The 26,947-nt window shown below is 39.8% G+C and overlaps 1 protein-coding gene across 3 annotated transcripts in view; it reads left to right on the top strand.

Moving 5' to 3' along the window:
- si:dkey-215k6.1 (transmembrane protein 132B) overlaps positions 1 to 26,947 on the top strand; it is a 345,313-nt gene that overhangs the window by 67,710 nt on the left and 250,656 nt on the right. For all 3 annotated transcript variants that reach the window (XM_068311917.1, XM_068311916.1, XM_068311915.1), the window contains exon 2: positions 25,865 to 26,283. In XM_068311917.1, coding sequence (XP_068168018.1) covers positions 25,865 to 26,283 — 419 coding nt within the window. The remainder of the gene's footprint in view (positions 1 to 25,864; positions 26,284 to 26,947) is intronic.

Genomic DNA, 26,947 nt, shown 5'->3' with positions numbered 1-26,947 from the left:
GTCAGGGGGATAAACAACCTCTATCCCACTATACCCTTTTTATTGCATTGGGACATATGAGATCTGGATAGTCATATGGATGGATGTGAAGACAAATAGATAACTTGGCTTTCAGCTATGTGGTGAAGGAGACAGACACAGGAGGCCTGGGAATGAGAGTGAAATAGTAGGGGGGGGAGAAATGGATAGATAAATAAATGGGATTTCAGTCAAGTTCCAAGCCAGAAGAATATGAGGGAAGGAAAGAAAAAATATGGAATGAGACAGACATTGAAATAAAAAGACACATAGATAGATAGATGATAATGGAGTTTTTGCTTAGTTCAGATCCACAGGCATGACAGAGGGAGGGAAGTGAGGGATAGTGATGGAAATAGATAGATAGATGATAATGGGATTTCTGTCTAGTTGTAAGCCATGGGACTAAGCTTCATATTTGTTGTGTACAGAGTGGCTGAAAGCTGCTTATACTGCATACATTGCACTAAGCTGATTGATGCATTTGTTACTTACAGTAAGCCTGCATATTACTGTACAATTCAATATTAATAAGCATCCTTCTAATCGGAGGATGTGAGTGACATTCTTGTAATGGATGGACAATTGATAAAAGTTTCTGTCTTGACGAGAAGACATTGCACAGCATTGGTGAAAAGTTTAGATTTTCTTCATTCATTGTTTGTTTCTTACTTTCAAGAGACAAGAGATTATTTTACATAAAGCAGGAAATAGGAATTGTAAATAATGATTTCTGACATTCATTCACAAACCTTGTAAAACCGCTTATAATTGAATGTCTGCATGTCCTCACTTGCTGAAGGTTGTGTATGTGTGTGCGCGCAAGTGTGTGTGTGTGTGTGTGTGTGTGTGTGTGTGTGTGTGTGTGTGTGTGTGTGTGTGTGTGTGTGTGTGTGTGTGTTAGTGTGTGTGTGTGGTTTGTCAAGGTTAGGGGACAGCCAATATCAACACTCCAGGAGGCCAGAACAACCACTGATCCAGAGATAGAAGGAAAGAGAACTAAGACATTTAAGAACTGCTGCTGCAGAAAGAACCTGTTTACTGCTTTGATGGCCTTCTAAGATGAAGATGAAACAGTATTCTTAAAATCATTGTGAAAATGGTGATAGCTCTACAGCTGTTGCAAGCGAAGGTCTTCCTCTAAGACATTCATTAAACTTTTATTACTTATTTCAGCATAAGCTCTCCTTTAATAGTGAATGTGAGCCCACGATTCAGTCACACACACACACACACACACACACACACACACACACACACACACACACACACACACACACACACACACACACACACACACACACAGTAGACAAAGTTTAGCCCTTTAGTTCTTAAATCAGTTTTCAGTTCATATGAAGGACATGGAATAGGAAAAAGACAAATGTCCCTCTCTCTCTTTCTCTCTGTCTCTACACAAGAAAAATAAATTGCCTTTGAATCATTTAGCAGAAACACTGACTAACCTTCTCCTTTCTCCCTCTCTGTCAGAACCACATCCTTAATAATTTAAAAGTATGTATATGTAAAGGGGAATATATAACAGCATTAAAGCGTGTGGATCAGCGTGCGGATTTGTCAATGATCTTCCTGTCAAACAGTTTGTGTGCGTTCATGTGATGTTATACAGTGTCTATTTAGTAACCATAAATGAGTTCAAATACTGTGTATGGATAGAAAGAGGTAACAACCAGTAATCAGGTTTAGATTAACAAAAATAGAAAACTGACTAAAGAAAGTAAGAAAAAAAAAGTCTTGTTTCATAGCTCATAGCGCCTGACTATCTAGTTCATAAATGCATAATTACTTGTTTGTGATTTAATTATATTTTAAAAAATAAAATTGCATGATTTCTTAATGTAATATTCTGTCTTAATATTCTGGCTTTGACAGGTGAAGTTGTTATAGGGTGGCTATGTCTTAAATGACTGTATGCATATAAGTTCATACATGACATTGCATCGCTTAACCGTAACCATTGCTGATGAAAATTAATTCAACAATGTCCGAATTTAGTCTGCCTTAGATGAAAAAGGTGCATACCTTAAAGTGATTGAAAGAAATTGAGCATGTTGAAGTCCTACTTGTCTAAAAAAGGTGAAACATCAGTCTATCGCTTCACAAACACCTGCTTGTTTTGCTGTTGACGGATCTGCAATCATCTTAATTAATGACAGCCAGTTTCCTGTGTCTTGTTTCTCTACAGGACCCTGGCCTATCAGTGATTGTGTTACTTCCTCATAATATCTGATTGCTTTTACAGCACAAGTGGTTGTCATGCAGTGTGTGTTTGGATTTTTATGCGAGTGCATACCGTGTGTCTGCCTTGTTGCCTGAATTTGCACATAGTTGTGACTATTGTTGTCACAGTGGATTTGTGTATGTGTGCAAATCCGTGTCTTGTTTATTTCACATGTATGGATGTGTTCTTCGCTAAGTGCATGGCTGTGCGTTTAAGGAAAGGTAGGATTACTGGCTTGTTGTTGCGAGATAGGGTTGGATTACCTGGAGAGAGAAACAGGGGAAGAGGGAGAGCAGAGGCAGGAGGTGTGACAGGAGCTGAGATAAAGAAACAAAGAGATAGATGATGTGACAGTGAGTGGGAGGAAGTAAAGTTAAGAAAAGAGGTGGGGGGGTAGTTTGAAATTAGAGGAGTTAATGAGGAGCAGACAAAGGCTGGGGAAGGGACAGATGTATATAGTATGGGGGTCATATTTTAACACATAAGGATAGCATAAAGGTGGAGGAATAGCTCTGTTTCAGGCACTAATATCATCTCAAGGTGTGTAGTTTATAGTAGCTCCTATTCACTGAGCTCCATGTTACAAAACTGAGCTGTGGCTTTGGGTCAGATTATCAGTGATTAGAGAAGGTTTTTATTACAAATTCACTCAATTTTCAGTAGTAGGACTAAATACGAGGACATGTTATTAACTTCCTCAGATATGATTAAAAATGGATGGAGGTCATTTTTAGAAAGATTTACTGAACTGAACTGCATGTACTAAACTACATGTGCTGAGCTGCTTGTGGACCAACCTTGGGCACCCACAAAACAGTCGGTGCACATTTAACAAGTGAACCGTGGTTCACCAAAAAAGTCAGAGCATTATTACAAGTGAATTCTAATGTGCTGTGATATTTAGAGGAAATAAGTATGAAGGGTACAAGTTGTTATTTCAGAAATTAAAAATGACAAGTGTTCATAGTGTACATTGCATTATTGACACAACATTGCATTTTTGTGATTTAAAAAACAACTAAAATTATCCCATGAACACAGAGAGGAGAGCCCATACAATGTCTAATAGTAGATGACAACAGTTGCATCTTATTTTAATTTTTTCTCGATTTCGTGACCAAAAGATAAGGGTGACAATATATTTTCTTTCCTTACTGATGAATTCAACGTTTTCCAAAGACAGACTAATAAGAGAACAGAGGTGGTGAAGCTAGCGGAGTAGGGTTGTCAGACGAGACTGCCAAATGTAACACATTCAATGAAACATGGCTTAGCATAGTAATAATAGGGATCGACTGTATGTGTCTGTTTTGCACAATGACTTCTGCTTTTGTTTCAGATGTCCAGATGTCTGATGTTTAAAACAAAGCACATTGTAGTAAAATATGTGCTGTCTGCTATTTTGATAATGTTTCCTTGAGAAATCATAAAAGCAGCTGAAGACCAAATAATTCAACATCTCCTCAAACCCTTTAATTAGTTTGTTAGTATTCTGTGTCCCGCCAAAGAACAATAGTATGTGAAAAGGAGGATGAGACTCAACCCTCAATCTTGGAGTTTACTGGGCAAGTTGGTCTTCCTCCTGAGCCATGGCCACCCCCAATTTATCGGGAAATATCTCCTAAAATAAAGGAAGAGACAGGAGGGAGGAATCTATAGCAGGGCCTATTGATAGCTTGTCTGTGGGTGCAGCAAAAGGTTAATCTTGTTGTGCAGATGATAGATAGATAGATAGATAGATAGATAGATAGATAGATAGATAGATAGACAGATAGATAGATAGATAGATAGATAGATAGATAGATAGATAGATAGATAGATAGATAGATAGATAGATAGATAGATAGATAGATAGATAGATAGATAGATAGATAGATACTTTATGAATCCCGGGGGACATTATACATATTCATTGCTCAGGCATTACATAACGAATAAATACTGGATAAACACCAGGAGAAAAACAAACTGACATCGCAGGACATACCACAAGACATACACTACACTAACACACACATACAGCATTAACAGGACTTAAATACTAAACTATAACTCAAATATAAACAGTATAAAATGAAATTAAATATAAACAGTATAAAATTAAATTAAATTAAATCTGATCAACCACGTGCTGACCTCGCCACCTCCCCCCCGCTCCTCCTGACAGAGTCATAGTACCCCCTGATGGCACGGGGCACGAAGGAGGACCTCAGCCTCTCTGTAGAGGCGCTGTGTGACAGCAGTCTGCCGCTGAAGGTGTTTCTCTGCTGGGAGAAGGTGGTGTGCAGGGGGTGGCTGGTGTTGTTCATGATAGCCTTAACTTTAGACATGGTCCTGCTCTCCAGAAGTATATCCACAGAGTCCAGGCTCAGCCCGACCACTGAGCCGGCTCTGCGGATGAGTCTGTTCAGACGATCCATATCTCTTTTCCTGGCCCTGCCACCCCAACACACAATGACGTATGGCAGCATACTGGAGACTACGGACTGATAGAACATGAGAAGGAGCTTAGGACAGATGTTGAAGGAGGCCAGCCTCCTCAGGAAGTACATCCTGCTCTGCCCCTTCTTGTACACGCAATCCGAGTTGAGTCACCAGTCCAGTCTGCTGTCTAACTGCAGTCCCAGGTACTTATAGTTTTCTACCACCTCCACCTCACTGCCTTCGATGATCACTGGCTGTGGAGAAGGGGGTGCCTGCCGGAAATCCAGCACTATCTCCTTCGTCTTGGAGACATTGAGCTGGAGCTGGTTCTGCTGGCACCACTCCCCAAAGTCAGCCACCAATGCCCTGTACCCCCCTTCATCACCCTCCCGGATACATGCCACAATCGCAGTGTCATCGGAGTACTTCTGTATGTGGCATGTATCCAAGTTGTGCTTGAAGTCCGATGTGTAGAGGGTGAAGAGAATGGGGGAGAGAACGGTCCCTTGTGGCGCCCCTGTGCTGCTGATCACCATAGAAGACAAACAGTCCCCCATATGGACGTACTGGGGTCTGTCCGTTTGGTAGTCTGTGATCCAGCTCACGAGGGAGGGTCCACAGCCATGGAGGTCAGTTTATCCTGTAGGAGCCGGGGCTGAATGGTGTTGAAGGCGCTCGAAAAGTCAAAGAAGAGCACCCTGACGGCACAGCCTCCGGCGTCCAGGTAGGATGTATGAAACAGATGGTAGCTGTGCATCAAAGAGAATGTCATTGGTTCTTTTGTTTAGTTCTTCTTTTTTAATAAACAACACAGTTTTCTTTTCTTGTTTTATACCTCTGTCAGACTTTGTAGACAGTTTGGGGATTATCTTATTTATAAAATACAGCAAGAGTTAAATATCTACATTTATCTACCAATGACATTTACCAAATGATTGTGACATGAACTCACACACCATACTTTATAGTGCATTCTTAAAGTTTCAACATGGTGAAATAATAACTACAGGGTGGTGTGTAAACTAGTGAAAACACCAGTAAGTACATCTAAAAGTGACACTATTTTGGTTAGGTCTGCTATTGTGCTGAATGTCTTATGAACAAACCATCAGCAAGTACACAAAACAGTTAATGGCACAAACTGTAACAGCACAAGTAAAATACTATGGAGTGGATATGTGGTATGGCAGTTGAAGTTTCTTCTTTCCACACATATACCCAGAAACAGTTTTTAAGTCTCCACCAAAGAAGTTGATTTTCTAGGGCCAGACATGCCGTTTACGTGTTGGTGATTGGTCGAAAGAAAAAGCTCTGTTGTCACAAATGCTCATTTTCATGTAGCAGGGGCCAGAAACAATTATAATAGTGATTAACTGCACATCTTTTCCTTGAATGAAAAAGTGGATGTGTAGTGCAAAAAATATATCAATTTGTCAATTAGCCAACAATGTAAATTTTGTAATAAATTGAAGAAGAATACAGCAAAAGATAAATAAAAAACACAAAATTCTGCATGCTAGCATCAAGCATCAATTAGTCTTTTTTATGTAGCAATGGTGTGCTGGCAGGCACCATGCTGATGAGTTCTGCTTATTATTAGCAGAAGGTAGCAGCATGTGGGGTTATTATTATTACCCAAGGTCAGCTCAATGATCATAGTTTGTTGAGTGGAGTTGATTGTTTCCAACACTTCCAAATCACAAGTTCCCTTCTCTTCCTATCTTGTGAAAATTTTCAGTTTGCATTTGCACCATTGTCTGCTGAAGTATAAATATTGTTGGAAAGAATAACCAAGTTTAGCATTTTAAAAATAAAATAATCCCTTTAGGTTATGAACGTTTGTTTGCATTTGGCTGTGAACTGATATCTGTTGGAGGGAAATGAATGCAGCGTGAAGCAATAAAGGTGGAGATGGCTGTTTTCCTGAGCTTCATGCTAATCAGCCATCACTTATACATTCATCCTACCACAACTGTTCAATGTCATCCCCCAACCACACACACACACACACACACACACACACACACACACACACACACACACACACACACACACACACACACACACACACACACATACGCGCGCGCAAGCATACGAACATAAGCACATATAAGCATAACATAAGCACATATTAACATCTAAGTCAGTCACAATATAGGTCCCTATTGCTATGTACTCTTCTATTTTTCATTCATTTGTATTGTAAAACAATTTTAGTGTTAATCCATTCAAACAGTAGACATAGCATGTTAACAATTAGTGTCACTTTCCCAGATGCCTTATTTTTATTTTTTAGAAATAGAAAGAAAAATATGTCAAACGAGGGTTATGTTATTTCTGCTCTGTCAGGATTTCATTTGTCACAGGAATGAAATATGTGGTTGAAACAGTCATGACACACACGACCCTCGTAGATTGTAAAGACTTACACTCTGACAGCTGTTGTTCGTGGCACTGTGACACATCCTGGTGAGAAACACAAGCCAAGTGAGAGTGATTCTGTCACACAGCTGAAAAAGTGAGAACTCATAAAGGGAAGTGAGTGATTGAAATGTGTGCTTTTGTGCGCATTTTCAGCGACGAGAATATGTGAAAGAGTGCATGGTTGCAAGTTCATCATTAGTTTTGTTTGTTTGTGTGCCGGGTGAACTTTCCTTGAGATGACTTTTTTCAAACAGTTTTTCAGTTGTGTGTGCATTAAGTATAAGTTCCACTTTTGGTGTCATCCCCGATCGATGAGTCTTCATGTTCCACATTTTTATGCAATCATAAGTTTGTATGTTCTCCCTTTGTTTGTGTGGGTTATATCCGGGTTGTCCATTTTCCTCCCACCTCCAAAATCATGCAATTTAGGTGAACTGAAAAGTTCTGAATTGAGTGTGTGTGTGTGTGTGTGTGTGTGTGTGTGTGTGTGTGTGTGTGTGTGTGTGTGTGTGTGTGTGTGTGTCTGCGTGCGTGCTGGTGTGTGTGTGTGTGAGTGGTTGTTTGACTTTCATGTGGTGCCACAATGCACCGGTGAAGTGTCCCGCAAAGCAGAAGAAGCGGCTGTAGATTAGATGACATCATGTCTGTCTTGGATGGATGGATGGATGGATAGACATCTTTTGTCTAGGATCACAAATAATTACTTTTCATGCAGTTGTTATGATGCTCTTTCAAATCGTACCAGCACAGAGAAATTTGTGAAGATATTGTTTCCACATAAAGAGTAATTGAGCTCTTTTCGAACATTCCCACTAATGGAAATGATCCGAACGCTGTTGGTTAAGAGACTGCTCTTCTGCTGAGTTCAACATTGCCCTCAGTTGTCACTCAGTAATCTCAATTTACTGACCCCTGTGATTTTTAACATGTAACCTTAAAACAGCAAAGCAAACGTCTGCATGTCTGTGAGCTTGTTCGGTTCTTGTGTTAGTGTACGGGGCTCTATGTGCATTAATGTGAAAGTGTGTGTGCTGACTACAGTAAAGTACAAGTGGCACCCTATCCTTCACACTGACCCCCATCCACCCCCCAACACACAAAACACACTCACACCTCTGCGTAAGCACCAACTGTCCCTATAATGAAGTTTAATGACTGTAATCCTGTGCCAACATGGACAGGAGATCGGAGGCGGGGGGTGGGGGGGTTGGGGGTACAACAATATTACCTGCCTGAGACTCGGGAAAGTTTGTATACAAGAAATAATAAGGGTTGGAAACTACAGCAACTGATTTAACTACCTCTTTCCACCTACAATTATTGTATATTCTGGAGGATGTCAGCATAAGGGAGTCACAAATTGATGTTGAAATAGATGAGGTAAACTGAAGAAATGGCAGCATCTATCAAGAATAATCCTGCTAGGATTTTATTAAGCCAAACCAAGTTAAGGTAAGATTCCAAGTGTGCACAATTAACATTTTATTTAAACGCTTTCTCCTCTAAATTATCCTAAGTTTACAGACAGCTCAGCCTTATATTTAGTTTATCACACCTCATCCCATTAATAAAGTTCTAATTTCACCATCAATCTCAACAAATACCCCCCTTCGTTTGGCGCTGCACATTTCAGACCAGTCAGCAGCTCAGAAACCAAAGTGCTCCAACAACAATAGGTTTGCGAGCTAAATTACTGCAAGGTGAGCTGCACATGGAGGAGTCTGCTATTTATGAGTATGAGCAGTGTGGACACAGGAGAGAAAGAGGGAAGACAGGTTAAAGACTCCCTTGTAGTGGCATCCAGCCACAACCCACAGTGATGCTAATTAAATGAGCCTCAATTATCAGGTTAAATGATTGGGCTGTAATTTAAAACGTCTGAGTGCAATACATGGGCCTGATTGTGCTCAAAGGTTTATGTTCAGTTGTCTCAATAATAATTAAAGATTTTATGCGTTATGGTTTGCTTTGCAAAAAAAATGAAAATATATATGAGAGAAAAACAAAAGCAGTGAATAAAAGGGAAACAAATTAACCTGAAAAGTGCAAATAAATGCAACCAGTGAAACAACAACTGCCTTGTTCGGTACATTAAATGAACAAAGCTGGGTTCAAACCACTGCCTGTGAGGAAGCAACAAGCTCCAGTTGAGTGTGTGAAAAACATGGAAAGTAGTGAAATTGGCTTCTGGCTCTGCTTTAGTGAAGGGAAGGGAGAAACCTGCATCGACTTCTTATGTATCATCCTGAGAAAGGCAACAGGGGTCATGATTTATATTCCATCCGTGATGTCCTGAATTTATGCATTGGTATATGTCTTCTTTTTGAGTGTGTGTGTGTGTGTGTGTGTGTGTGTGTGTGTGTGTGTGTGTGTGGAGGGGGGTGTGCACATGTGTGTGTGAATAGGTTAATGCCTCCAAATGATTGTGGCACCAGAACAGGTAGCAGCAATGATGATTGATGAATTAGCCGATTGAGTGACTGATATCTAATTTATGTCAACCAGGAAGACCTCAAAATGTGAGAAGGTAAGAAAAAGACAACATTTTTGCATTTCATTATGATCTCCACACAACATACTTTGGAAAGTGACCCATGTGAGGGAACTTCTCCTTGAAGCGAGGTTTTGCCCATATTTTGTCCTGATACTACTGGAGGATGCTAATACTTATTCAGAGATTAGGTTCCACAGTGAGTCTTACAATTTCAATTACGATTTGAACTGTCAAAAGTTGTCCATTCTTGATTCAGCACGCTACTAGTTTTATTCTAGTCTTCATGCAAAGTTCATGCACATTTTCATTCTCCCCTTTTACCCTGAGCTGCTCTTGTCTTTTATTCCATCCTCCTCTATCAGTCACAGTTTTACACCTGCCATTTCTTTTAAACAGTCATGTCTTCGCCAACATGATTCAGTGGCTGACTTAATCTAGTCTTCACACACAATACCTTCATACGATGTTTGGCTTTGTGCCAAAATCACTACTGGGTAAGCAGCCTTATTTACAGCCTCATCTCAACCAGCATCTGGAGTGTAACCCAACCCTGATGACTGATTAACATCACATTCTTCCACAGGATGTGAAAGTTGTTTAATAAATACAAGTGTTAGATATGTGTTGTTCCATCTCGTGCCTTGAGGAAAAAATAGTCTCTTAGTCTGTGTTTAGTATTACGCAAATACATGAAAGGACAGAGATCACTTAACAAATCCCAGCACCATGTGAGCGTACTTCAGTTCTTACACTAGAGTCATGAGTAATTTCCCCTTAGGGGAACAATTACACATACATGAGATATATTTTTATTATTTTGGGCCAGCAATAGCTCAGTCCACTAGTCTTGGACCATAGATGGCCAGCTCAAGGCCCATGTGGACCAAAAACATTTTGAGTGTGAGCTGGCAGTGGGAGGTCCCCGCTCCTCCTGAGTACTAACAAGGTGCCCTCGAGCAAGACACCGTCCTCTATATAAGCTGCTCATTGGACGCACTACACACTGCCCTGCCTCTCACTGTATATATTGTATGCTTTCAGGCCTCTTATATGCGTGCGTTTGTGTGTGTGTGTGTGTGTGTGTGTGTGTGTGTGTGTGTGTGTGTGTGTGTGTGTGTGTGTGTGTGTGTGTGTGCGTGTGTGTGTGTTTATTTCTGGGGCCTGTCCACACGTATATGCATGTCAAGGATCTACAGAAAAAAACAGGAGTGAAAAACTAATTTTCCAAGGGGATCAATTACGTACATGTCTTCTTCTATTCATTATATTATGTACAAAATAAACCTGCTTCCATGGTCTTTTATTAGTTTGTTGTTTATTGATGAAGCAACCAAAACCTCAAAACTTCATCCTCATCTGTTGGCTTCTGTTTCAGATTATGTGCAATTTAATTGACTGCCATTTTTAAAAAAAATATATCGTAATGATTTAGATTGATGACTGCAGTTTCCTCTGGTTTCACTTAATATCAGGACTATATCAAAACCAAATAGCTGAGACGGAGAATCAATCACATGTGGAACGCTAAAACTGTTGAATGATGAAAGTACTGACAGCCCTGCAGACAGCCAACATTTAGACTTGTGAGTGTGCAGCTGACATACAGTAGTGTTTTGTTGGAAGCTACCAGATGCATATTTCTTGACACACACAAATCAAACACTTGACATCACTTGTTTATCTTAAAGGTTCCTATCGGACAGTTCACTGAATAACAGGTGTCAAACTCCATGATCTCAGAACTGTCTTGAAGATAGAAATTTACCACTTATACAGACTGAAGTCTTACAGCATAGCTCTTGCTATTATGGTCTGTCTCAAAAACAGTCTTGCATTTAAATCTGTCGTTCATTTCACATAGTGTGTCCAGGTTACGACACTAGGGAGAAATACGGAGAATTTGAAAGTCATATTGACACGAAGGGGGGCAGTAAGCCTAACTGTGACTGTCCAATTATCTTTTTCTTGTTGACGGTTTTATTTCTATTTTATTCAATATTACTATTAAAGACTGCAGGATTTACTTGTGTAAAAAGACATAGGCAAATGGAGAAAAATGCAATCATGCCTATTTACGCATTTACTTTGCACTTTTGTCCCTGTTCTCCATTTTTCCCCTGAGCCTTAAACAAATGTAATATAATATTGAAACATGTTATGTTAATCATAAAACAACCAATTTGAAAGTCTTTGAATCTTTCATTTTGTTAAATCATTACTATCAGTTGCCAAATAACTTTGACAACTATGAACGTTTTCATATTCTCTTCATGAAATGTGTCTGTCTTTCTAATTTATAGTAAAAATGAACTTTCACAGAGTCAGTGCTTCTAAAATGAAATATGGACTTCTAGAGATAGAACTCATAAGATACACACTTTCACACACACACATACAATGTGAATTAACGCTACCAATGCCTCAGCTGATCATAATCCTAATCTTACTGTGTTATGAACAGATGCACAGACTGTAAATACACACTAAAGGCTCATTTATGTTCCCTCTCTGCACATAAATGGATGCAGCCATCTGTAAACAGTCTATCTGTAGGCAACTACACATTTCCATACATCCTTTACATTGACATTGATGCAGCCACACTGGGTCAGTGAAATTTTAAAGGTTTAAACGGTAATTTCTACATTCACTTCAGGTTGAGCAAATATCCCGAATAAATACAAAGAGGCAGGTACAAATGCACTCGGCAGTGGTCTGCGAAGTTATCAGGTACATTAGGATTTGAGGACAGGGAGGTTTTTAAAAATGTTCACATCTGTACTATTTTTTCCACATACAACTGTTGTTTCTTGTTTGAAATAAAGTCTTCCTGGATTAAACCATTTCCAATGGTCTTGCTTCCTTTTGCCCACATTGATTATCTTATAAAGACTTATTTTAACCTTCATAATATACAGAATAAATAAAGAATGCTCAGAATGCTGCATTAGTTTCCATATGCCCCTTTATCACTGAGCATGATTGGGCTTTCTTTTGACAGATCCATTTGGACAAATAGAGAATAGAAGTAATACATTACATTCATAGAAGGGAGAAAATGTTTTTGTTTTTTTTTTACAAAAAGATGGAACTGGACTTTACACAATGGACAAGAGGATGGAGTGAGATCCGAAGAGACAGAGACAGATTATTAGCCTGAGACAGACTATTCTGAAATGTAACTTCACACCTCTCCATAAAGCAGTAGCTGTGTGTCTGATAAATAACCTTAAAGGTGACGACTAAAATGCGTGCGCGCATGTGTGTGGTGTGTGTGTGTGTGTGTGTGTGTGTGTGTGTGTGTGTGTGTGTGTGTGTGTGTGTGTGTGTGTGTGTGTGTGTGTGTGTGTGTGTGTGTGTGTGTGTGTGTGTGTGTGTGTGTGTAAGCATGAACCTCACAATTGAGGAAAGGTTAAAATGCACAATGGTGAGGACATTTGTTGATCATCACCTTTAAATGATTCTTTCCAGACTAGGGTGAGGGGATGAAGAGTATGAACAGTTTTTGTCAACACAGATTTAGGTATTTGGGTGTGTTTTATATGAGATTATATGATATACAGTATGACCTATGACCTGTTATATGACCTATTATATCACCTTAAGTCCGCCAACACCCTCTTATTGCACACCTGGTTTCTTTGTGTGGATGGGTATATTTTTGCAGTGCTTGCATTTGCAGTCTAATGAGTGTGTTTTGGATGTACCGATAAAAATACCTGGCTTGTCAAACCTAATTAAATTTGTGTGCATGTGGCTTCTGTAGTGATCGATGGCAATAAGACAGAGAATGACAGCGATAAACAGAGAGTGTGAGACTGATGACAGTAAAGGGAAGTGAGACAGAGAGAGCTGAGTCCAGATACAGGGTTGAAAACAGATAAAGAGTCACAGATAATCAGAGCTAGAGATGCCAAGCAGACCTGAAATTTAAATAAGATTAAAAAAAGAAAAGTTATGCATACAGCTGGAAAGAGAGAAAGAGAGAGGGTTGCCTGTCAACCTTGTAATAATCCACATCTCATTAGTACATTATTCAGATTATTTGTACCATATTCTGTTTAAGCAGAGTAGATTTATAAACAGATTTGAGCAGATAACAATAAAATATGAATTTTTTGACAGCTACGTTGGTGGGTTTTATCATCAATCTAATCTGTAACTTTACAAACCTGCTAATCACTCTTAAAGATCTCTATGAGCCTGAAGTCACAGTTCAAGGATTATAAATATGTGTACTATCATCAGGGAAAATGCGCCTGTCCAGTTTGATCAGCTGAGAGCATGTGGTTTAATTTGCACTTGTAATATTTCAAAATGCATCAATCTTTTTGCCCAATTCATGTAAAATGTATGTATCTATGTAAAATGTATGTAAAATGTATGGATGACATGCAAAATCGTGAAGCGTTCCACATTTTTTAGGAGCTGCAGTGGCTCAGTGGTAGAGTGGTTGGCAGAGCGGGTCATCCAATGTTACAAGATTGGCGGTTCGATTCCCGCTCCCGCCAGGAATGCCGGGTACGATGAGGGTACGATGGAACGGGAGATCGACAGGAGGATCGGTGCAGCGTCTGCAGTGATGCGGACTCTGTATCGGTCCGTCGTGATGAAGAAGGAGCTGAGCCGAAAGGCAAAGCTCTCGATTTACCGGTCGATCTACGTTCCTGCCCTCACCTATGGTCACGAGCTGTGGGTCGTGACCGAAAGAACGAGATCCTGGATACAAGCGGCCGAAATGAGTTTCCTCCGCAGGGTGTCCGGGCTCTCCCTTAGAGATAGGGTGAGGAATTTTGTCATCCGGGAGGGACTCAGAGTCGAGCCGCTGCTCCTCCGCATCGAGAGGAGCCAGATGAGGTGGCTCGGGCATCTGGTCAGGATGCCTCCTGGACGCCTCCCTGATGAGGTGTTCCGGGCACATCCTACTGGGAGGAGGCCCCGGGGACGACCCAGGACACGCTGGAGAGACTATGTCTCCCGGCTGGCCTGGGAACGCCTTGGGATTCTCCCGGGGGAGCTGGACGAAGTGGCTAGGGAGAGGGAAGTCTGGGCTTCCCTGCTTAAGCTGCTGCCCCCGCGACCCGACCCCGGATAAGCGGAAGAGAATGGATGGATGGATCTATTTACAGTTAAGAATCCTTCTTGCTCCCGTAAGGAATTGATTTTCCTTGTGGAGGTGGAAAGTTTATGATAAAGAGAAAGAGGTTCCCTTAATTATTTTTATTATGAGGACTAAAGATTGAGTATAGCTGTGACCTACGGATGTTCCTCAAACCATGCAGGTAGTTGTCCCATTTCTATTGTATTCCCTTTTATCTATTCCTCTTCAACAATTGCTCATTCTTTTGCAGCAGTGAGACTGTTATAACGTCTGTACCTGTTCCTAATCATTTATTTCATGTTTCTTCTTTTTTTCTGTGACTCCTTCTTTATTCTCGGAGATGTTCACAATCTGTCATCACTTGTTAATGTGTGTGCGTGCGTGTGTGTGTGCCTGCGTGTGTGGTGAACAGATATTATAGTTGACCATTTTCAATCAGTCAGTTTTAACCACAGCAGTCATACATGTGGGGCCACATATGATGCAATGCTGGACTACAGTTAAAACATTTGATCATAAACTGTCTCTAGATCTTTCTCCACTCATCTCCACTCATCCTCTTTCTGTTATGTCACCTCCTTTTCCTCACCTCCTGTTTGTTATTTTCTTGCCATACGAGTCCTTTACGTTTCCAAGCTGCACTCCATTGCGTCTTTTCTGTCTACTTTCCCTTTTTTCCTCCTCTCCATAATGACCTCTTCTCCTCTTTTTTTCACTAATTCCTTCCTCCTCCTTTCCTCTCCTTGGCTACTTAGTTCCTATTGGCCCATTAAATCAGTAGAGGCTGTAAGTCCTTTAGGCCCTTTATAAGAAGCTTTTACAAGTTGGCTGCTTGGCTGTAGACCACTGAAGGATGGACTTGAATAGCATCAAGGCCCAATGGATCCTTGTCTGAATCACACTGACGTTTTCTTCACTTCCCTGTTTTAATTGAAAGAACTCCTGTTCTATTTGTTAATCAGTCTTCTTTGCTGCAATGCCTGAGGGGGCTGAAGGTGATCATGCCGGCCCAGTATTACAATGGTACACAAATCATTTGCACACTTCATTTGCCTTCTTTTGTATCAGTTGTATGAAATATTTAATTTCATTTTCATTACAACACATGGGATATATTCGTAAGTAAACTTGCTATCTACCCATTATTCTTCCCGCAAATAGTTATTATATCAGACAGTTTGGGCTGAATGTGAAATCATTTCCACTATCCCAGAAGCCCAAAACAGCAGCTCTCAAAGAGTTTCAGCACTGACAAGTTCTTGAATGGTGTGAATTCCCCAACATAGTGTGACTACTGTGACAAGCAGACAGCTGCTTGTCACTGTGCAGTGACTGTATGCTGCTTTAATGGAAGCACTATTTTTTTTTTTACACAATTGACACACTTTCACTGTTCAACCAATGTAATGGTCCAATTTTAAAGATAATTCTGCAGTTGCAGACCAAATCTTAGCTGTTTGATCATGATGGCAATTTTTACAAGTGAGGTTTCAAGATGTGATGCAACACCCTAACCCATTGGTCCATCCATTATCAACACCTGCTTCCCCCATTATCAACACCAGCAAATGTCTTTATTATGTAAAATAAAGACATTACACTAAGATTGTTAAATATATAGTACTTCTTTCTGGCCAAATGATTGAGGACCATCCCTCACGCCCCCAGTCAGCTGGTATAGTCTCCAGCTGACTGGGGGCTTGAGGGATGGTCCTCAATCATTTGGCCAGAAAGAAGTATTATATATTTAACAATCTTAGTGTAATGTCTTTATTTTACATAATTGTCATCTCTCCACCTATATATTTGAATAAGCTCACTTGAAAACCTCATGGTGTCACGTTTTAACTCCACCTACTACCACCCAAGCAATCACGGCACATTTGCCAGAAGGAATCACGTGAACAATATGGCGTACAGCATCGGCCAGCGAGGGGTTTTGTTGCGGTTACGCCTTCGTCCACAAGACAACGCAGATGTCCGAAATGAAAATGCTGGCCAAAGTGAAGTTTTTGAATACGCCGGGTCTGAGTTGTCATGTGGACGCTGTAACCAAAACGTTTTCTATCCGGGGGGCGTCTCCCTGCAACAAAAACCTCTGTGATGTTAGTGTGTGTGACCCGTGTCTACATGTACACACAGAATGGACCGAGTTAAAACCGGCTATTTTCTGATGTATAATAGCTCCATGTCGAAGATGTGCTGATAAACATGCTTGACAGTTGGATATTTGTTCGTCTGTTTCTTTATTTCTGAGTCCTAAAGTTTATTTATTTATTTATTTATCCATTCTTTCATTCACGTTCCTCGCCAAAGACGCTGAAACCAGTTCTGGGTCAGACCAGGAGGTGCTGCCTGCTGGTGGGAGAACTCTGTGATGGGTGTGCTTGGTTTATAATACCAATACATTTGTTTTATATGTTTGGTATAAAGTCTGACATTATTTTTTTATCGTGGAATTTCCACGGGTTCCTGCTAGTATACTGTATATAATTTTTATGTGATAAGTAAAGAAAAGCATGTTTTTTCTGATGAATGCTTTAACTGAACTATTTGTTTAGAGCACAATATCTAGCAGTCGGTGTATCATCTGTGGTTTTAGGCAAGTACTACTTGTCTTGGGATGTAGACTTAGTAGCTCAGGCATGTGTGTGTGTGTGTGTGTGTGTGTGTGTGTGTGTGTGTGTGTGTGTGGGTGTGGGTGTTTGTGAAAACTAGTGTGCAATTCTTACACACATTTCCTCCATTTCCATTGCTCGACTTCCTTTCTGAGAGGTTACTTACTATCTTTCTGTCTCTCTCTGTGGAATGATGTCCATTTGAAATTGCTCTTCACACTTCCCTGGTTCTCCTGTGACAAACATACAGTCTGAGACCAAGTGCAACAAAACTCCTTACACACACACACACACACACACACACACACACACACACACACACACACACACACACACACACACACACACACACACACACACACACACTGAAACAAATCACAGTCAGAACCTTCACATTCACAGCACTCAAAGAGCTGCATCCCACCATCTTTTCCTTCCATCAACCTGTCCATCTAACGTCCTGTTCTTCTGCTCCACAAGGAGGGAATGGTAATGGAATGGACAGACTGAGTAACGGGAAACAAATTGGATCGAGGTGGGTTTGAATGATGGAAAAGGGGAATGTACTGAGTAGGGGACCAAGTTTAATAGCAAAGTAAAGAGAAATGGAAAGAGAAAAAAAATTCATCTTTTTGAGGAGACATCTGTTGGGAATTAAAGAAGCCACTAAGAAGCGATCTAACCGAGTGAACTAAGCTACCTTACCTTCCATCTTAGCTGCAATGTTTACTTTTCACACCATCACAACCTTGAGCCCCATATATGAGAAGATACACGCTTACTTTAGCACAGTCATACATGACAGAGGAAATAGTTACTGTACTGTTCACAGCAAGGTCTGCAAAGATTATCTTGAGTAATAGGCTCGTTTTGTCCAAAATAAGTTTTCTGGAGCTCTCTGTACGTATCTTGGAGAAGGTAGACAACTTTATAATCTGGGTAGACAACTTTCTAATCTATTTCCATTGTAATAATTATTCATTCATTCATTTTCTTACCTGCTTCAACTGCTCACGGGGAGCTGGAACCTATCCCAGCTGGCTTAGGGCGTGAGGCGGGGAAACGCCGGGTGGCAGTGCGCCGCGGAGTTTCACAGAGACAGACACACTCACACACACACTCACTCCTACGGGCAATTTGGGACCGGCCAATTAACCTGAATCGCATGTTTATGGAGGTGGGGGGAAGCCGGAGAACCCGGAGAGAACCCACGCAGACACGGGGAGAACATGCGAACTCCGCACAGAGCGGAACTCGAACCCGGACCTGTCTTGTTGTGCGGCAACAGTGCTACCGACTGCGCCTCCGTGCCGCCCCATAATAATTAATAATATTAACAATAATAATAATAATAATTATTATTATTATCATTATTTTAATTCTGGGTTGAACTGTTCCTGTAAGTTTTTTTTCGGTTTGAGGTGTTGTTGCCAGTAATTTATGTTAAATGTCAAACTACTTAATTGAGATATTATTTTTAATTCTAGTATTTTACAACCTGAAGTCAGCACTTTTTAGATATTTTAAAGACTTCCTCACATTCCAGGTATTGTACTTTAAGTTGGCAATTTCAGATGATTGCATTGCAGTGACGTGTCGCACCTGGAGTGTCTCCCTCCTCTCACCCGCAAGTACATTAGCTCTAGGAACCCCGCGACTCGTGTAAGCGGAAACAGTGGTTGAAGAAGATGAATCACTCAGTGAATGAATGAATGAATGAATGAATGCAGTAACTGTTTGTTAACATTGGGATTATGTTTTACTTGGATCCCGACTGTGAAAGTTTTTGTTTTTTTCGCCTTATTTAGTAACCTGCTATGTAGCCCCTCCAGTTTGTGAAAAGTAGTGAAAAATGATCATTTCTGTCATAAGAGCTGACATTTAAAAGTTATTTTATTGAACAGATGAAATGATAGCTTATGATATGTTTTGTGCACTTCCCTGTAAATTATACTTGTAAAAGTGTAATGACAAAAACTGAGGGGAAATAGAAAAGGAGGGATTGAGAGGTTGAAGACAAGAAAAAAGAAGAAAAGCTAATTTGTCGACAAAGAAAATTAAATTCACATACTTTTTGGGCTGTTGGGAAGGTTAGGGTAGAGACATGATAGCCAGACCGTATCTGTGGAAATGTGACTCCACTGACCTGATGACGGGCACATCAATCAGCAAGTGATCTGACTCCCAGGGGGACAAAGTTCTGTAACCAGTCTCTGTGCAGGACAAACTCAGAGGTGAGATCATATAAAAATTACTGACATTAAACATTTGCCATAAACAAACACGCACGCATGCATGCACATACGCACACACTCACACACACACACACACACACACTCACCCACACACACACACACACACACACACACACACACACACACACACACACACACACACACACACACACACACACACACACACACACACACACACATACACACACACCTTAAGTCCTGAAAATAGAAAATACATGGCGTTTTGACTAAAACAACGTTCAAGGCATGTATTTTAGCAAGTCTGTTTACCCTTGTGATAAGGCCCTCTGGTCATAGACTGTATGTGCACTGCTTAAAATGTGAGTTAAATATTTCCTCAAATATTTGTTGAGGAAACTCTGAGAGCCTGTAGTGTCTATATAAAGGTTGTATACGTGACATGAACATGTATCTTTGTTGGAAAGCCACAACAAAAAAAGTAGATATCAGGAACAAACACATTCACCACAAATTTCATTGCAAGTTTCTTGCAATTCTGTGGAACTCGCCTTCTTGAAATTGTTAAGTATAGTGATTGCATACTCCCTCTCCTCCACCACTGATTGACATGCCTCTATCTATCTCTAAATTATGCCCATTTGGAGCCACTGTGGTGAAATTAGAGTTCACTTCTAAATTACACACCACCAAAGTTGTCCTTTTGTCCCTGGTAAATTATTGGCAGTGGTTGCTGCGTGCTAAGTCTTTTCTTCTTAGTAACAGCTTTTAACTCAAAAACTAAAACACTGATCTCTCAGAAACAGTTTAAGGGGGTTCTCCAGTGGTGGTTTTGCATACATAAAGCTGGACTTTTACATACGAAATCATAGGAGTATTTTTTTTACCATTTACAAGAAATTAAATTTACAAATTGTCTTGAGAGAAGATGGAAATACAGACTGAGGGAGAACAAAAATACAAGAGACCAACAAAATAAATTTGATCCTTGTGATGAATGGTCGGCTCAGGAATGGAAACCCATTCTCATTCTCTTCTTCCTCTTTCACCCTATTATCTCTCTTATTCACCATTTTGTCCTTCCTTTATCCACATGTCACACATCTCTGTCTACATATCTCTCCCCTGTATCCATCTGTATCTCTCTCATTCTCTGTATCTCTTTCCATCTATCAGAGAGCACACCATTTGTGTGATCAATCAAGTTCATATTTTTCAGGAAATTCTCTCATGATGGATTTTTCTGTGATGTGCTGTGTGTGTGTGTGTGTGTGTGTGTGTGTGTGTGTGTGTGTGTGTGCGTGCGTGCGTGCGTGCGTGCGTGTGTGTGTGTGGTTGTTGTTGTTGTAGAAGGAATGGGGAAAATTTATTGTTGTTTTGTTAAAATTGTTAAATGAAAAATAAACTGATGGTTTGCTGCATTTTCTTTATCATTACAGGAAATTGTGAGTCCATCTAAAATAACTGAGGAGAATTTTGACATTCTGTATATTGACAGTACATGAAATTTGCAATGTCAAAGTAGTACCTTGAAACAGTGTTATAGATTATGTGTTCGTGTGAAAAGAAGGACGTTTATGGAACAATTTGAGGTCGCAAAAATATAATTTAACAAGCATTGCCTTGATTCTGTTTTTTTGTCTGAACCTACATATTTTGTTATTGACACTCACACCTACAAACACAAACACGCACGCACGCACGCACGCACGCACGCACGCACGCACACACACACACACACACACACACACACACACACACACACACACACACACACACACACACACACACACACACACACACTTTCTGGAAGATTTCCAGTGAAACTGAAAAAAAATCCCTAAAAATGTTTGTGTGTGTGTGTCTGCCTGGTTATTTTTCTTCCATTCTTCTGCCCTACATGCTCTTCTGTGTGTCTGTGTGCATCTGTGGACTTGAAAATAGAGCAGGGTGGGCACTTTTGGTAGGGAGAACGATCACAGATGGTCCTTGTCAAATCTCTATACGTCTAGTTTTAATGCTGTCCAATTTTACACAAATACACGCACACACTTACACACATTTATGTATTATATAATTAATCTTGCTCATTTTCATATATTGAGGAATGAAAGCTATATGTTAACTCTATGATATTGTACAAATACAGGCACTTACATTATGGAAATGAACATCCATGGAACACACACACACACACACACACACACACACACACACACACACACACACACACACACACACACACACACACACCATGTGTGACGCCATGTTTCTGTAAACACGTTTCGCAATTTGTACATGATTGTCACGTGATGCAAACACGTACCGTGATTGGTGCATCTTGTCATGTGACGCAAATGTCTACATGACGCAAACGATGGGTGCGCACAATTTACACATTCTTATGCGTAAATCGTGCGCATAGTCATATTTTGAGAAACTCCTTTGAAGAGTAGCACAAATGACACAAACTGTATATAATTTTGTTAGAAGCCTATGGCAACCTTTTTAGAGTTCAAAATCAATTCGATCAGCATGTTTGTGGTTTTTGTGTGCAATAACATACTTTTTTTCCATTTCCGAATTTGACTGTGTGTGTCTATATTACCCCAATATGTCAATATAGTAAGTTATAGGGATATAAAAACTATCTCTTCATGTAGCTAAAGTTGTGCTGACGATAAACATACCAAGCATGGGTATGTTAAATCATTTTTAATGTGGTAATAGACAAATATTGCAAGTACCAAAACACGGCCAAAATAGCTCAGGGCTTTAAAGGTTAAACAGTCATTTGCACATATCTCTCTTAAATTACAGTATAACTAGCAGTGTTACACTCAAACCTCCTGAAACTGTTAAACTAAATCAAGCTTGGTACTGAAATTACATTTCTTTATTTTTCTACATTTTCTTGAAGCAAAAATGAAGCTAAAGTAGATCTGTATTATATATTATCATAGGTAATATGAAAGCAACACATTTTTTCATATTCCACATGTCCTCTCTAGGGAAAAGTTGCCCAACGCCTTAAAATTATCTTGTAGGAAAACACATCTTACAGAGGATAATAATTCATCTGAACTTAACAAGTCTTTCACGCCAAACTTTTACTGACATGGTTTCAAGTGCAGGGGAAGATTTTTTAGCCGTTCAGAAAGTTTGCTTAGAGTCTTCAGGGACAAAGCTCCAGCTGGAGATAAGTTGGTGTCATTTCAGTGACAAGTATGAAGTAATTCTGCGAAGCATAAAAATTCCAGAAACCTCTGTTTTCTGTTGTCTCTGCATCTCACTCATGACATCGCTTTCTCTCCTTCTTTTTTTTTCTATCCGTCTGTCTGACTATTCTAAATGCATCTACATTTGCCCAAGTACCATCGCTGAACCTGCCTTCTTATTCATGTTGCAGGGTTATCTCATTATTTGTCTGTTTTTTTTTTTTTTTTTGTAAGTTGCCTGCTATGAGTTGCCCCAGACAGTGCTACACTGTCCCACCCTCATTATATTTTCACACATCACCACTCTAGGACACAAGGCTTCACAGACACACACACACACACACACACACACACACACACACACACACACACACACACACACACACACACACACACACACACACTACACAATGCCACTTTAGAAAGTCTGTGTTTGGTTTGTGTTCATTTACTCCTATTTTATTTTATTTTTATTTATGTCTGACATCTTTAAGTACTAGCCATTAATACTCTGTAAATTATTATTTGCTGTGTCGTTAATGGTACTCCTGCTGCATATGTGAAATCAACATATTGTGCGTCTTGAAAACACCCTAATGTGGCTAATCTTTCCTGTCATTGGTTATTTGACGACAGAAAAATAGGCGTCATTAGCTGTATAACTAACTTTCAACTGATAGCCACATCAGCGGTTCTACTAAACTGTTACAATCAAAAACATCAAACTTCTTTCTCGTAAAAGAAATGGAGACTGTACAATGCATGGATAGCTAATGTAAGTAAACGTTATTAAGGCCTTGGAAGACCAATCTTAAAATCACAAACTTTATGTGGGATATTGAATGTGTGTATGCGGGTGTAAAAGCAAAACAATAACCAAAATTATTGTAGCAACCAAGCATCATCTGATTTCAAATTAATATTGTCAAATCTTGATTCCTGCAAAAAAAAAAGTAGACCAGGCCACCTTTTAACTGCCCACTTGAAACCTGTCAGAAGAACATAGGGGGTAAAACATAAACAGAAAAAAAAAATATCTCAAGGACAAAATAGTGAGCTAATGTAGGATCAGTGTGCTCATACTGAGTGATTTATCAAGACACTTTTACACCCCTAAAGCAACATCGTGTCAAATCCTGGCTGCAAAGACAACAAACTGTTTCTGAATTACAATGAAAAAAGTAGCTCTGGCTGTTAGCATTCAGCTACAACACATGTGAAGTATAATGCTGATGGTAAATAAAAAATACTTTGAGATGAAAGATAATAAAAAACTCCCAGCAATAACAAAATCATATTCCAATTTAAGCCAATGTGCTGTTTTGAAATACTGCAACTATGTCCCGATGATCTCAGACTATGAATGCTTACGCTTTAAGAGACTTTGTTTATGAAAAACTTGAAATGATTCAGTGAATCTAAATATATGAAAATGTAATGTCGTTTTTGATAGATGGTGATACAATGTTTTTAGAATGCATTTAGAAAGTACGATGCTTAATGTGGAGCCCTGTGTGATGCTGAGGCTATCACTCTTGTATATATACAGTAATGGAGAACTGTGTTTTTTGCTCATTTCTCCCTGTAAACAGACTCTCAGGAAACACCGTGCACCCCAGAGTGTGTTGTGTCAGCAGGTTGTAATGGATTTGTGAGTTTGTGAAAAGCCAGGTAGATGTGTGCACACAATGACAAAGCACTGGATTTATAAATTGTAACAACAAAGATGATAAACTACTTTGAATATCAGTTTCAAATGAAACTAGAACCAAGGAAGTCAGAGAATGTAACATCCCACAACACCACTGAAATTAAAATTTTACCCTGACTTAATGTCAGGGTAGGTCATGGTAAGTCACGGGATGTTGCCGTCTCTGAATTCAAAATATTACCCTGACCTACTTTCAAATGTCAGGGTAAATCAAAACATAGGTAGCAAAGCTTTGATCTATGGTCTTACTCAAACTGGCCTTCTTCCTTGTCTTCCTATCTTGTCCAGTTCCTGAGTGTACAAGAGTTGAAATTTGACCTTAACCTAGTTTTCTCAAAGTCAAGGTCATCATCTCATTTTTATCCCCTTTGCCGCCCGAGTAGCATTTTATTTCATCTTTCTATCTGCAACGGTTGCGAAGATATTTGGTGGACTAACGGACAGACGGACGGATGGACGGACAATCACAAAAAAACTGAAAATTACAATACATCCCCTTCGCAGTCACAATACCAATACCCATTTTACAGGCACTGCATATGCTTTAGACAAAAATGTTTTGTGTCATTTTGTCCTTTGGCCGCAATGCATTGACACAGAATCCATCCTTGGTTCAGTGGTTCCTTGGTCACTTAGTTGAGTGGTTGGTTCTTTCATCTAGAGAAATCCTTTCAACCTGATAACCTGCCACCAGAGGATACTTCAGTCCAGCAAACCTTGCCAAGCTCCTAACCTTGGAAAGAGGGAATGTTTTGTAAAGGCTTGCTTATAGCTGGTTAACACTCAGAGGGTTTGACAAACAGATGTCAAGCTGACATTTTTCTGACGTGGTTAAGCAGCACTTCAAATGAGGTTATAACTAGGTCAAATGAGCATTTTTTTCATATAATATTCATATCATTATGTTACAAGTAATACACAAAATAATTTGTTGGAATGTGCATTTCTTAATTGTAATTAACCAGTCAATTCATTTGTGCTGCTGTTGTGTGTGCTGTGGTGATGTTATAAGGAATAAGACATTATTGTAACATACAGTGTAAGCTAATACCACAAAAGGACACTTCACATAGTGCTCATATGTTCAAAATTAAATGTGATGCTATTTTTAGTTTATGAATTGGTAAAATATCGAATCTGACATATTGTTTTTAGTCTTGTTTTAAAACTCAGGATGTGTATGCTCGAGGTAATAGTATTTAGTGTTCTGACTGGCTTGCAGTCCTGTCATAATTATTTTTCTTGAAAGTGTAAACTGATAAGAATGTGTATGTTTATACACAAGAGTATTTACAAAACCTTGCAGAAATGACAGCTTTTTTCGAAAGCACTTGTTACAATTATTGTGTCAATGTTTCTCTTCTCTTTTTTTCTTCCTTTCCTGTCTTGCTCTCCTCACCTCAGCATCTGACAGCCAAGCAGATGCAGTGGGAGTTGGACCAGGAGGATCACTGGACTCTTATCAAACTCGTTTCTCCTCCACCCTCCCAACCTACCTCCCCGTCCAATGCCAACTGAGTGGGGCAGACTCTGCTTTCTTCCTACGGGAAGCCAATCAGGATGTAATGCGAAATGGCAGCCTATCATCCAGGACTGAGCCCTTTTTCCTCCACCAGCTGGAGCCGGGCGTTTTTGCTCCACAGTCCCTACCAAGTGTCAATTGTAGCTATGGAAACCTGAGCATTGAGCAGCCAGTTCCAGTGGAGTTGTTGCAGGGTCCCCCACCACGTCTGTCGCTAACGACCAACCAAGTGACTCTGAACTGGAAGGTTAAGGGTCAAGTGGTGGTGCCCACAGTGGGGTCAACACGACCCTGGATACAGGTATTGGCAGTTTCATTTGTCACTTGGCTTTGTCAATTTTTTGCCCATTTACATTAAGCCCTTGCTTATTCACGCTTCAAGATGCACAGCTTCACTACATTACAGATTTTTAGTAGGTAGTCACGTGATACTGTATGTGCAATGCTATTGGCTGAAAGCATCCATGTGTGTGCTGCATTCCGAGACTCGCAGAATGCAGTGCACTTCCGTGGATTAAAGAAACACTTTTCTTTGATACAAAAGTATTTTAAACAGTGTATAAGAGTGTGGGAAAAGGTAATACAGATATAAAGTGGTTTAATACAAGTACGGGGAGGGTCCATAAATGTTTAAATTAATATAAATAATAAAATAAATAGTTTGTTGCTAAACTGCGGAATTTTGTTTTTTAAGTGGTCCTGGAATGCATTAACTGCAAGTAGCAAGGGATTACTGTACTGTGCTTAATTCTTCTAATTCAGTAACAGCAAACAAATATTGAAGATTAAATGTTTCATCAGTTTATACGTGTCTTTTAGTTTATGATTTATTCAGTATATTTATTCAGTATATTATTACTTCCTACTGAAGGTCATTAACCACTGCAAAAATAGGTAATAACTAATCCACCTTATTAACTATAAAATGCTCTGCATGGCTTACAGGCTTCAGAATCATGTGCTCA

Source organism: Antennarius striatus, chromosome 3, assembly GCF_040054535.1.
Source record: "Antennarius striatus isolate MH-2024 chromosome 3, ASM4005453v1, whole genome shotgun sequence".
In the NCBI taxonomy this organism is placed as follows: domain Eukaryota; kingdom Metazoa; phylum Chordata; class Actinopteri; order Lophiiformes; family Antennariidae; genus Antennarius; species Antennarius striatus.
Note: the sequence above shows the minus strand (reverse complement) of the source record. Positions and strands in the feature narration are given on the sequence as shown.